The following is a 13,805-nucleotide window of genomic DNA, read 5'->3' on the forward strand; positions in this document are numbered from 1 at the left end:
CCCCAGCCCTTAGTAAAGGACTTGGCACAAAGTATGTGCTTAACAAACCCCAAGATGTTATTATTGTTGTTATTTAGGGCAGGGTCTCCTTCTGAGGGATTCTCAAGGTCAAAGAGAACAGTGCCTACAGGCTTCACTCTCACAAGTTCACCGATATGGGCGGGGAAAGATGTGGGATCGTGGCATTGTGCCAGGGTCTTCCCCTTCCCAGTTGTCCCTTCCAGCCAAGGAGTCCAATCCAGGGAAGGAATAATAATAATAATAATGGCATTTATTAAGTGCTTACTATGTGCAAAGCACTGTTCTAAGCGCTGGGGGGGATATAATGTGATCAAGTTGTCCCACGTGGGGCTCACAGTCTTAATCCCCATTTTTACAGATGAGGGAACTGAGGCTCGGAGATGTTAAGTGACTTGCCCAAGGTCACACAGCAGACTTGTGGTGGAGCTGGGATTCGAACTCATGACCTCTGACTCCAAAGCCCGGGCTCTTTCCACTGAGCCACGCTGCAGACGGCAGGCCGAACCCATTAATTAATTAATTCATTCATTCATTCAATCCTAGTTTTTGAGCACTTACTGTATGCTCCCTGTTAATGATGATGATGGCATTTATTAAGCGCTTACTATGTGCAAAGCACTGTTCTAAGCGTTGGGGAGGTTACAAGGTTACAAGCCCACGGGGGGCTCACAGTCTTCATCCCCATTTTACAGGTGAGGGAACTGAGGCACAGAGAAGTGAAGTGACTTGCCCAAAGTCACACAGCTGACTTTGAGAAGCGGCGTGGCTCAGTGGAAAGAGCACAGGCTTGGGAGCCAGAGGTCATGGGTTCTGATCCCGCTCTGCCATTTGTCAGCTGTGTGACTTTGGGTAAGTCATGTCACTTATTTGTGCCTCAGTTACCTCATCTGGAGAATGGGGATTAAGATTGTGAGCCCCACTTGGGACAACCTGATCACCTTGTATCCCTCCCAGTGCTTAGCAGTGTTTCGCATATAGTAAGCGCTTAACAAATGCCATCATCATCAAGTGGCGGAGCTGGGATTTGAACCCATGACCTCTGACTCCAGAGCCCAGGCTCTTTTCCACTGTACAAAGTGCTTGGGAGAGTACAAAATAACAATAAAGCCCATCACCAGGAGTTTAACACGGGGGACCCACGGAAGGTTGTGGTACAGGCCGTAGGGCTGCCGAGGGGTCACAGACCCAGAGCGGACTCAGTCGGCCACCTCGGAGGGGGCACACAAACAATCATAGGCCAAAGGCCCTGTGTGAACCTCCCAGGAAGCCCCTTATCGCTCCGACTTTCATCATCTGTCCTCCCACTGGCCTGGAAACCCATCCCTTCACACTGCTATGAGAAGCAGCGTGGCTCAGCGGAAAGAGCCCGGGCTTTGAGTCAGAGGTCATGGGTTCGAATTCCGACCGCCAATTGTCAGCTGTGTGACTTTGGGCAAGTCACTTCACTTCTCTGGGCCTCAGTGACCTCATCTGGAAAATGGGGATGAAGACCGTGAGCCCCCGTGGGACAACCTGATCCCCTTGTAACCTCCCCAGTGCTTAGAACAGTGTTTTGCACATAGTAAGCGCTTTATAAATGCCATCATTCTCCCCCTTCTAGACTGTGAGCCCACTGTTGGGTAGGGACCATTTGTCGCCAACTTGTACTTCCCAAGCGCTTAGTACAGTGCTCTGCACACAGTAAGCGCTCAATGAATACGATTGATTGATTGATTGATCATTATTATTATTATCCCTTCGCTCATCATCCCATGCACGCGCCAACACTCAGCCCCCACTTCCACACACACCACCGCCTACATATACCACAAATACCTGCACTCACACCGGCAACACAGCACACAGGCATATACCACACAGGCCCGCCTTCACACACAACCACACACATCACACATGCATATATGACACACACCCCCACTCACCAAACCACCCATGCATAAACCACACATGCCCACCCTCACCCCGACAAACACACACCAAGCACCACACCACATATGCATACACCACACACACCAGCACTCAAACCCACCCCCCCCACACGCACACAGTCACCGCAATTACACACATGATTGCAGTCACCGCCCCCACACATCCTCAGGAAAGCCCAGAGGTCGCACCCCATCCTCTGCCCCTGCCTAGTCTTTCCTCCCCAACCTGGAAGAAAATCAGCCCCTTCCCCAGAGCATGCGAGGTACCAGGGTTGGCGGGGGAGAGGGCGAGATGGAGGAGGGAAGACAATGTGAGACACAGTGTTAGTCGGGAGCTGCAGAGCGGTTTGGGGGAGAACAGGACATTGTCCCTGGGGTGGGGGGAGAAAGACCCTTCATGCCATGCAGAATGGAGGGGGAGAGAGGTTGAGCCCACCCTGGAGCAGAGAGAGGAGGCCGGTTGCCCCCGGCAGCCAGCCTGGACCCCTGGAATGGGACAGACCCTAATGCCAATAGCTGGCTAGGGTGATGCCAGGCCTGACGGGGCTTTGCAGGGCCCCCCCCCAACCCCGGACATGCCAGTCTGATCCCCCCCGACGACCTAATAGATCCCCCCCAACTCAGCTGACTGCCAAGGGGGTCTGGCCCATGGCCCCCCCTCTGAGCCCCGAGGGGTCCCAGTCTGGGGACTAACGGTGAGCAGAGCAGTAGCGTGTCATGGGATGGTGTTTTCCATGGATTTTCAGGAGACCAAGAAAGAAATTAAACCAAAGAAAGAAAGAAAAAAAGAAGAAAAAGAGAAAAAGCAAAGTGCCCGGGGCTAGCCAAGGCCGCCCACCTCAGAGTGGGACCCCGAGGGCGGCCAAGTACCCTCTGGCTGTGGGGCTCAATTGGTTGGTGGGGGGGAAGGGGCGGGGAGGGCCAAATTTTTTAGATATCCATTTGACTTTTGGTCTCGTTTGTTTCATTAAAGGAAAAAGAAAGAGAAAAAAAGGAGAAAACAACACAGGAGAGAGAAGAAAATCCAGAGATCGTCCAGAACGCAAGAACCAATCGGAAGAGCAGAACGAAGGGGGAACTCAACCAATAAAGAAAGGAAACGAAAGAAGGAGAATCGAACAGTTAAAAAAACCCACGGCAAACCAAACGATAAGACAATTAGAGTGATATCTACCAGGTAATGCAGTTTGTTTACCATAGCGTGTCCAATCCCTGCGTGCTTCACCGGAGATATGAGGGGAGGGGAGGGGGGAAAGGTGGAGGGGGGGAGTCGTGTGGCAAAAACAAAACAAAACAAAAGAACAAAATGAAAGAAAAGAAAAATAAAATGACCAATCGTGAAACTCAAGGAAAGAGGAGAAATATATATATATATATATTTTGTTGTTGCTCTACCGGACTCTTCGCAATCCCCGGGCCCAACTGGCCTCTCATTAATGTTGAAGAAGAAAATAAAAATTCTAGTGGAAAGAAAAAATGAAAAGAAAATCTAAATCCCTCGTTTTCCGAGCCCGGCCTTCCCCTCCCTGGATCTTCCTTCCACCCCTCACCGCCCACCCCGAGTCCCGCTCCCCGAAGAGCCGTCTGCAGAGAAGGGGGAACAGTTAGAGATCTTGGTTAGTAGAGAAGGAAACAATGAAAAGAATTGGACCGAGAAAGCAAAGACTCAAAGATGGCCGACATTCCGCGGATGAGACAGAAAGGTTAGTTCGGTTCCTGGGCCCGCGCACACCACACACCCACCATCTCTCCCGGGTTATTAAGCGTGTTAGTAACACACACAGAGTTGGCGACGGGGTTGGCAGGGGGGGTGGGTAGGGGGAAGGCAGGGGGGTTAAGAAGCAAACCCACTACGCGGTATTAGTAAGTCCTGTCAGCTGAAATGTCACGGGGAAGTGGCAGGGGTTGGGGGTGGCAGGGGGAGGGGGATAACAGGATTGGTGAGGGAAAGGGGAGGAAGAGAGGGGAGTGAGAGAGGGATGGGCTGTTGGATCGGTCTTTTTGGCTAACTGGTCAACCTGACAGCTGGCTGCCTCACCCTCCGCTTGGTAAGCCACGAGGCTGGTTGGTCAATTGGCCAACCGGTTGACTAGTTGCCGTCTAGGCTAGTAGAAGGCCCGGTGGCTGGTTGGCGGCGGTTCATCCAGCTGATTGGGGGGTGACTGACCAACCGGGCCCTATGGCAACGCCAGTTGTCCTGGACATTAGCCCTTGGGTATGACGGGCCTTTACGTGAGATGGGGGGAGAGGCCCAGAACCATAGTGGGGGAAGAGAAGTGTCTGCTTTTTCTGGGGACGGGGGGTGAAGGAAATGAGTCTTGGGAAGCCAAGGGAACACCGCCCCCCCCCCCAGCTCCTCCCATTTCTGTTGTGTCTCTTCGCCCCGAAAGGAAGAGGTAGAGTGAAACATCACCGGAACGGGGAGATGGTGATCCCCCAGCACCCCAGACATCTTTTCTCCCAACAGTATCCAGTTGCCTTGGCCACCACCACCCTCCCACCATGTTGACTTCATCCCTTCTTCCGGCCACCGCCCCCACCCCACAATCCCTCCCCACAGCGACTCCACATTACCTCGTGATTCCCAAAGAGCCCAAGACTCTTCCCATCTCCTTCCCACCTTCCCCTTGCATTCATCATCCATCCTTCCATCCCATCTCACTCCTTCCCCCCTTCTGATTTCCCCAGAGTTCACATTCCTCCTCCTCCTCCTCCCAAGCCTCTAGAGCGGTTGGATTCCCTGAGCTTCCAATGATGTCCCCATCCTTCCTCCCACCACTTCATACCCCCTTCTTAGGACTTTTAAGCTTTTCTTCCCCAGAGAGGGGTTCTGCTCCTGCCCACTCTCTCCCACTCTGACGTCTTCCTCCCATCCCGCTTTGATGCCTAAGGAGAGCCCCTGCTAGACACACAGCAAGGAAACATCTCAACCGGCTTTATCTTCAGGGGGATTCCTGTCAACAACGGTCCTGGGCACAGTGACAATTATTCCTTTGGCATGCAGGGGGTGGGGAGAGGATAGGGATTTTAATGGGGATGGGGCCTGAGGGGGGACAGATTTCAAAGAGCTCATGTAGGGGTCTTTTCGGCTCCAGTTTAACCTTCTCATATCTTGTCAGAGGCCAGGGGTGAGAGTCCGAGAGTCCTGTTCACCCAGCTTTGTGGGGGATTGGGCCCACCGCTCCTGTGGTCCCAGGTCAGGATCAAGCCAAGTATCCTGATGGGCAGCAGAGGCAGGGAGGTAGTTTGGCCTAGCGGAAAGAGCACAGGACTGGAAGTCAGGAGACTCAGGGTTGAGTCCCAGCTCCGCCACTGGCCTACAGGGTGATCTTGGACCAGTCACTTAACCTTTCTTGCCCTCAGTTTTCTCACCTGTCAAATGGGGACAAGATGGATTATGAGGTCTGAAGGTGACAAAGTCTCATCTGATAAGCATGTACTGCTCCAGCATTTATCATATTGCAAGCATTTAATAAATTCCATTATTATTATAATTATTAAGAAAGTAGCACTGGTGACCCTCCAGGCACCTATTGTCAAAGGACTAGAAAGGTATTCAGGTAAATTCTCCAGGTGGTTGAGTAAGGAGCACAAGGAGCAATTAAGGACCCATAGAATTCATCACTGGTAGAAATAGTATGAACTCATCCCCACTGGCCTTGCTGTACAACCTCCGCAAGTCGGTTAATCTCTCTGGATCTCAGTTTCCTCATCTGCCAATTGGGAATAAAGCCTTCCTCTCCCTTCCTCACAGAGAGGCTGTGAGGCAGGGAACACGTCATCCAACTCTGTTGTATTATACTCTCCCAAGCACTTAGTACACTACTGGGCCCACAATAAGCAGTGAATCAATACCACTGATGATGAGGCTAAAATGAGGCCACTAACATGAAAGCGTTTTGGGAAAATAAAAGTGCTGTGTGGCTTAACTGCAGTTTAACAACATGAGAAGAGGATACAGAACATTCAGCAATCGATCGATACTTGTTACTGAACACTTTGTGCTTGGGAGAGTTAGCAGGGTTAATATCTAATCCCAACTCCATCACTTGTCAGCTGTGTGACTTTGGGCAAGTCACTTCGCTTCTCTATGCCTCAGTTACCTCATCTGGAAAACGGTGATTAAGACTGTGAGCCCCACGTGGGACAACCTGATCACCTTGTAACCCCCTCAGCGCTTAGAATAGTGCTTTGCACATAGTAAGCGCTTAACAAAATACCATCATTATAACATTGGAAATATTTCATTATTGCACCTAGAAGGAGATATGAGGCCATAGGATCATCGAAAACTCTGTCGGAGTTCCAGAACTCAGCTAGGATTAATGGAAATGGAAAAATACAAGAAGAGGAGGAGCATATTTTTAATGGTATTTGTTAAGCACTCACTATGTGTCAAGGACTGTTCTAAACACAAGCATAGATATAAGCTAATTAGGGTGGATGCAGTCGCTGTCCCACATGGACTCAAAACCTAAGTAGGAAGGAGAACCCCCTCTATTTTGTAGTTGAGGAAACTGAAGCGAGGAGAAGTTAAGTGACTTGTCCAAGGTCACACAGCAGGCCAGTGGCAGAGTGAGGATTAGACCCCAGGTCCATGCTTTATCCATTAGGTCAAAGAGTAGCTTTATTCGTGGCCCTGCAAAAACTTTTCTAGGATGCCAACCCAGACATTTCCCACAATGCTCCTTGAACACCTAGGAGTTTGCCTTAAAAGTCAGTAGTGGCATTTATTAAGTGCTTTCTATGTGCCAGAGACCAAGCACTAAATGCTGATGAAAGCAGAAGGGAAGCCAATCAGACATAATCCCTATCCCCCCACACACAAGCAGTGGGGACAGTATTACTTTGCAGTAAGCCAACAGCCAAGTCATAGACATGAAAGCAGCCCAAGCCCCCATCGCGGCTTAACTGGTGGCAGGGGTTTAGTAACAGGGTTGTTACAAGCAATGCTATCCAAATCGCTAGAGAAGAGCAGCAGCAGTGTTAAAATTGGGGAAAATGGTGGGTTTTGACTGAAGAGAATCCATAAGGCCTTAACGGGCTGGGTAGAAAAGGGTGAATAAGTCAACAGTCAAGGAGGAGAGATGGAAGGGCACAGAAAAAGAAGGGTCGGAAATAGCCAGTGGTCTGGGGGTGACAGGACCTGGGCGTGGGGGGAGGAGTGAGGGTGGGGAGTCTAAGGGGATTAGAGCTTTGTCATTTGGCCCATCATTCATTCAATCGTATTTATTGAGCGCTTACTGTGTGCAGAGCACTGTACTAAGTGCTTGGGAAGTACAAGTTGGCAACATAGAGAGACGGTCCCTACCCAACAGCGGGCTCACAGTCTAGAAGTCTCATCAGTCATCTAGGTTGGTGGGGGTATGGTGTTAGAATTAGTAACGGGAGGAGGAGGAGTGGAGTTAGAAGGAGGATAATTAGGAACGTTAAATGGATCGAGTTGATGACATCCAATGAGTCGCTGGGAGTTTGGGGGAGGGGAGTTGGGGGAGAGGGGGAACGGAGGGCCGGGGACGTGAAGTACAAAACAAGAGCAGCAACGGTACTCATTGTCTTTGGGTAAGGGATGGAGAGGGGCCTGCCTAGTCAAAGAGGGACAGTGGGTGGTCATGGTTATGACTAGGCCCGCATTCCCCAGGGCCCAACCGGGGCCAGCCAGGGACAATCACAGCCATAAGGTAGAGCCGCTCAGGGCTGCTCTTTCTCCTCCTCTGTAGAGGGCTGGGAAGTCGGAGGAGTGGGCTTCACTGAGTGGGGGACCTCCTCTGCACAGGGGTTTCCTGATGAGTCTGAGGCAAGGGCTGCCACAGGGCCTCAACGGACCATCACCTCCTCCTTTCCTATGGGTCCTCTGAGGGGATGGGGGCTACTGAAAGGGAAAGGGGAGGTTGAAAACTCCAACGAAGGAGTCTAATACAGCTCTCGGCTCAGGAACATGTTAGCTTTTGCCCAAGGCCCCGAGGCAGAGGCCTGAGGTTTCTGTGGAGACTATGGCAATGTCAGTAATAATAATAATAATAATAATGACATTTACTAAGCACTTCCTATGTGCAAAGCACCGTTCTAAGTGCTGGGGAGGTTACAAGGTGATCAGGTTGTCCCACAGGGGGCTCACAGTCTTAATCCCCATTTTCCAGATGAGGGAACGGAGGACCAGAGAAGTTAAGTGACTTGCCCAAAGTCACGCAGCTGACAGGTGGCCGAGCCGGGATTTTTTTTTATAATGGCATTTATTAAGCACTTACTATGTGCAAAGCACTGTTCTAAGCGCTGGGGAGGTTACAAGGTGATCAGGTTGTCCCACGGGGGCTCACAGTCTTAATCCCCATTTTCCAGATGAGGGAACGGAGGACCAGAGAAGTTAAGTGACTTGCCCAAAGTCACACAGCTGACAAGTGGCCGAGCCGGGATTTTTTTTTATAGTGGCATTTATTAAGCGCTTACTATGTGCAAAGCACTGTTCTAAGCGTTGGGGAGGTTACAAAGTGATCAGGTTATCCCACAGGGGGCTCACAGTCTTAATCCCCATTTGACAGATGACGGAACTGAGGCCCAGAGAAGTGAAGTGATTTACCCAAAGTCACACAGCTGACAAGTGGCCGAGCCAGGATTTGAACCCATGGCCTCCAACTCCAAAGCCCGGGCTCTTTCCACTGAGCCACGCTGCTTCTCTGAGGCAGAGAAGGCTGCGTCTCTGAGGAGATGCAGCGTGGAGTAGTGGATAGGTCCTGAGAGTCAGAAGGTCATGGGTTCTAATCCAGGCTCCACCACTTGTCTTCTGTGTGACCTTGGGCAAGTCACCACTTCTCTGGGCCTCAGTTACATCATCTGTAAAATGGGGATTCAGACTGTGAGCCCCATGTGGGTCAGGGACTGTGTCCAACCCGATTTGCTTGTATCTACCCCAGGGTTTCGTGCAGTGCTAGGCACTTAGTAAGTGCTTAACGAATACCATAATTATTATTACTACTATGGGGTCAGGATTGGCCTTTCCTTTGGCCCAAGTGATTCACCAGGGGAGGAAATGGGTCCTGTGGGATCTCCAAAGAGCCCAGTGACTAGCAGGGCCTCCAGGAGGCCTTCCCAGACTGAGCCCCTTCCTTCCTCTCCCCCTCGTCCCCCTCTCCATCCCCCCATCTTACCTCCTTTCCTTCCCCACAGCATCTGTATATATGTATATATGTTTGTACATATTTATTACTCTATTTATTTATTCATTTATTTATTTTACTTGTACATATCTATTCTATTTATTTTATTTTGTTAGTATGTTTGGTTTTGTTCTCTGTCTCCCCCTTTTACACTGTGAGCCCACTGTTGGGTAGGGACTGTCTCTATATGTTGCCAACTTGTACTTCCCAAGCGCTTAGTACAGTGCTCTGCACACAGTAAGCGCTCAATAAATATGATTGATTGATTGACGGAGTGGAGGATCGGAGGGTGACATGTCCTCATGTCCTCCCCAGAGTCCACTTCCCCTGCCGGGCCGGAGGCCATCTGGGAAGGAAGCCTAGAGCCCACTGACTCTGGGCCCCCGGGGGCCCCTGTGTCTGAGAGGGAGCTCACTCCTGGTCACCTTGGCCCTGTCCCAACGAGCCGGCCCTGTTTCAGCTCGGTGCCCTAGAGGGTGGGGAGGCCACCTCCTCTAGATTCCCTCCCCGGGCCATAGCCAGCGGTGGTTGGCTCATTAACTCTCCATCTCTGATAGTCCATTTGTCTTGGAGGGATTGTCGGTCCGCTGGCCGGAGCTACAGCCCACTGTTCTCCTCCGGGAGCAGAAATTCTGCTCGGAAGGGGCCAGAAAAGCAAACCGGGAGGGGTCTGGGAGCGGGGCGATAGAGAAGAAATTGAACAGCAAAGGGAAAAGACTAAGGGACAGTGACTTTCAGTCTTAAGGGCAGCATTGCCCGGTGCAATTGTATGGTCGATATGGCCAAGGCGGAAGGTCTTGCATTGGCTTTCTCTGCCATATTCACACTATTGAGTGAACTTTACCATCAGTGCTGTCTCTGACTATGTAGGACGGATGCTTGTACGTGTATGCATGCTTGCCTGCCTCAATATATTTGCAGCGGCAGGAGACTTTAGACAGATCCATGGCATATGCAGGTCCAGTGGATGGTCCTAAACGTGCCCCGGAAAACCTCAGCTGATCAATCAATCAATCAATGAGGTTCAGTGCTAGGGAGGGCAGAGCGGCCCAGTGGGGGAGATGGGGGAAGCCAGAGGGCTCCAGGCTCGGAGGAGAGGGGGAAGATCCAACGGCGGTGGCAGGGGGAAGAACGGAAGGACCGGACCAGAAGTGACAGGGCTTGTTGTCTGCGTGAGAGAGGCTGGGGCTGGGGTGAAATTAGCGATGTGTAAAACCGGGTCAGGGTCAGTGCCACAGAGGCTTTAGGAGCTGCATTTCTTGGACGGGCTGCTGGAGGAGGAGGAGAAGAGGGAGGAGGACAACGAGGAGGACATGGAAGAGGAGGAGGATGAGCAGCAGTGTCAGTATGACCTGGTGGCCGTGGGATGGAGAAACCTTTTCATCACTGAGGTGTGTGGGAGAAATCAGAGACGGGGAGGGGAGGGCTCCCCTGAGAGGCAGCTTCCCCCAACACACACTGGGATCACCCCTCTAGTGCCTGGGGAGGCAAGAGCTCTGCCCAAGAGCAAAGGGGCAGCACAGCCCATTGCTCAGAGGGAGGGGAGGCTGTACCCCTTCAGAGGGATGAATCTGGGCCTTGAGAGTGTGGGAATCAATCGGGAGATGGGCAGGGACTTCGGAACTATGAAGATCACAACTCTGAGGAACCAGCGTGAGAAATGAGGAACTTGGGGGGATGAGGCTGCACCTCGATGAATTCAAAGTGGAGCAGGGGGGTTATGCATGGGGTGATCTGGGAGATAATTGAGAGGAACTTGGGGGAGACCTGGGAAAGGCCCTGGGAAAGGATCTGGGAAAGAACGGAGGAAGGGACCACTAAGTCCTGGCAGAGGACTCAGAGGGATCCTAGCCCAGGCATAAAGCATGGAGAAGCAGCATGGCTTAGTGGAAAGAGCACGAGCTTGGGAGTCAGAGGTCGTGGGGTCTAATCCCGGCTCTGGAACTTATCAGCTGTGTGACTTTGGGCAAGCCACTTAACTTCTCTGTGCCTCAGTTACCTCATCTGTAAAACGGGGATTAAGACTGTGAGCCCCATGTGGGACAGCCTGATTACCCTGTATCTACCCCAGCGCTTAGAACAATGCTTGGCACATAGTGAGCGCTTAACAAATACCATCATTATTATACAGCCTCTTCTAGAACAGGGATCTGGCCCACTTCTGGAACTCTCAAAGGGTCTGCGCCCCAGAAGCATGGTTCACATGGTTCACATTAATTGAGAAGCAGTGTGGTCTAGTGGAAAGGGCACGGCCCTGGGAGTCACAGGACCTGGGTTCTAATCCCGGTTCCATCTTGTACCTGCTGTGTGACACTGGACAAGTCACTTAACTTGTCTAGGCCTCAGTTCCCTCATCTGCAAAATGGGGATTTAATACCTGTTCTCCCGCCTACTTGGTGAGCCGTATGTGGGACCTGATTTTCTTGTATCTGTCCCATTGCATAGTGCAGTGCTTGGCACAAAACTGCCTAACTACCACAATCATTATTATTATATATAATTATATATATATATATATAAGGGGTTTTGATAAACTGTATAATCCCAGAGTGTCCAGGGGCAAAGCCAGTCCTCTGGGAAGGATCTGTTGAGGCCTTTCTTCCTGAGCTATGAGGACCAAGTTGAAATGGACTGGGCTGACAAGGGCACAGTGTCCCTAATGTTGGGTTTATGTAGCCAATCAAGGGAGCCCCGGGGAGCCTTTCACCTCAAACTCCACCCTAATCCCCTGCTCTGCTTTCACCAGCCCTACCTTTGCCACACTGGCCCTGTTTTTTGTTTTGTTTTGTTTTTAATTGCATTTATTAAGCGCTTACTATGTGCCAAGCACTGTTCTAAGCGTTTAGCTTCTAGCATCACCCTGGGCCTCATGTACTCCTCCTGGCAATGCCTGGCCTTGGTCCCCCAGCCCCTCTTTGCTCAGGCCTTGCCTTGCCTCCACTCTTAGGGTCCTTCTCTCTAGCTTCCAGCCCATGGTAGAGGTCTCCATGCCTACCACTATCCATACATGCCTGCCCAGCACTTGAGGGGACCTAGGGCTGCCCAGGCCTGTCCATCCCCAAGGCCCAGACCACCTTATTCTCCCTTCCTCTGCCACCTCTTCTCCAGTATGCCCACCCTCTCTGGGCCAAACTGTCCAGCCGAGTCCTCTGCCCCACCACTCCCTTTCTGGTCTCCTCGCTTGCCTTCAGCTTCCTCTCTTTCAAAATCCTTTCGCCAGCCCCTACTCTTCACACTCCAAGCCAGTCTGACCCCCTGGGTCCAACCTCCACCCCAACCCTGCCCCGCTCTTGTCCAACCCCACCGTCCACTTGCTGACCCTCCGATGACCCCATTCTCTACCCCTCCAACACTGTCTGTCCCCACCCGTCCTTGAACCGATCCTTCCCCCTGCACATCCACTCCTCCTCTGTCCTAATCCCTCCCATGCCCCAGACCTCACCCTCACCCACAGAACTTACCCGACGTCAGCCGCATGCCCACCCCAGTGCCCACTCTGTGCCCGTCTTCACCCAGTCCTCCCGGACGCCCCCTCCCCCGTGCCCGCCCCGTGCCGGCCCCCGCGCCCTCCGCTCCCCCTACCTGGCGCAGGTTGCGGGTGACCCGGACGTCATGCCAGGCGTTGTCGTTGAACTTGCCGTTGACGGGCTCGACGAGGGCCTCGAAGGCACCCGACCCCAGGTTGATGACGAGCCAGACGGCCCCGGCCTTGAGGGACAGGTTGACGTAGTCGGCCGACTTGCCGGTGTGCAGCATCAACCCGTTGCGCTGCAGGGTGCGGAAGGCCAGCGTGATCTCGTCCGTGCTGCTCTGGATCGGGTTGTGGGACAGGTCGTAGCAGAAGAACTCGTTGCCCTTGAAGGTCGCCACATACTCCTCCTTCCCTGGAGGGTGGGGACGACAAGGGAGATTAGGGTCCAGAAGTCGAGCATCTGAAACCCTCTCCCCACCCCCTGGCCTCTCCTTACCTCCTGGGACCCAGGGGTCCCTCCCTTCCTGCCCTGCTCCCAAAGCATAGGGCTGAAACTCGCCTCCGTCCACCCCACCACCAAGGACCCTGGCATCCATCCAGCCAGACATCAGTTCTCTGCCCATCTCCACCCATCTCGGTGCTCTGGGCGGAAAACGTCTCTCACCCCGACAGCCGCCAACTAAGCTGCCACTGGATTAGGTTCATCAACCACTCTCCTACTCTCTCACCCCAACCACTGTGAGCCGGGAGTTGGGGACACCGAACCTGAGGCACCCCAACACCTATGTACCTCCCGGGGCCAGAAACTCTGGGCCCCAGCGGGCACCCCTTGCCCAACGGAGAGATTAGAACTTTCTTGCCTCTGTGGTCTGAGGGTCCAGGATGGGTGGTCAGAGGGGGTCACCCAAGGGGAATCATGACTATGGGGGAGGAGGGCAAGAAGGAGGCAGGAGGAGGGGCCAGGAGACAATCAAGGCTCCAAGGAGGAGTAGACGGTAAGCTCGTTGTGGGCAAGGAACTTGTCTGTTATATTGTACTCTCCCAAGCACTTAGTACAGTGCTTTGCACACAGTAAACACCCTCTAGACTGCAAACTCGTTGTGGGTAGGGAATGTGTCCGTTATACTGTTATACTGCATTCTCCCAAGCACTTAGTACAGTGTTCCACACACAATAAGCACCCAATAACAACTGATGGATGGAGTGTGATACTTCCCATCTTGTACTTCC

At 52.4% G+C, this 13,805-nt stretch overlaps 1 protein-coding gene across 6 annotated transcripts in view; it reads right to left on the minus strand.

The window, feature by feature from the left end:
• NRXN2 (neurexin 2) overlaps window positions 1-13,805 on the minus strand; it is a 221,523-nt gene that overhangs the window by 171,194 nt on the left and 36,524 nt on the right. For all 6 annotated transcript variants that reach the window (XM_038764062.1, XM_038764060.1, XM_038764058.1 and 3 more), the window contains exons 5-6: window positions 12,686-12,987; window positions 3,124-3,168 (exon numbers count right to left, since the gene is read on the minus strand). In XM_038764062.1, the coding sequence (XP_038619990.1) occupies window positions 3,124-3,168; window positions 12,686-12,987 (347 nt within the window). The remainder of the gene's footprint in view (window positions 1-3,123; window positions 3,169-12,685; window positions 12,988-13,805) is intronic.

This window comes from Tachyglossus aculeatus, chromosome 22 (assembly GCF_015852505.1).
Source record: "Tachyglossus aculeatus isolate mTacAcu1 chromosome 22, mTacAcu1.pri, whole genome shotgun sequence".
Classification (NCBI taxonomy): Eukaryota; Metazoa; Chordata; class Mammalia; order Monotremata; family Tachyglossidae; genus Tachyglossus; species Tachyglossus aculeatus.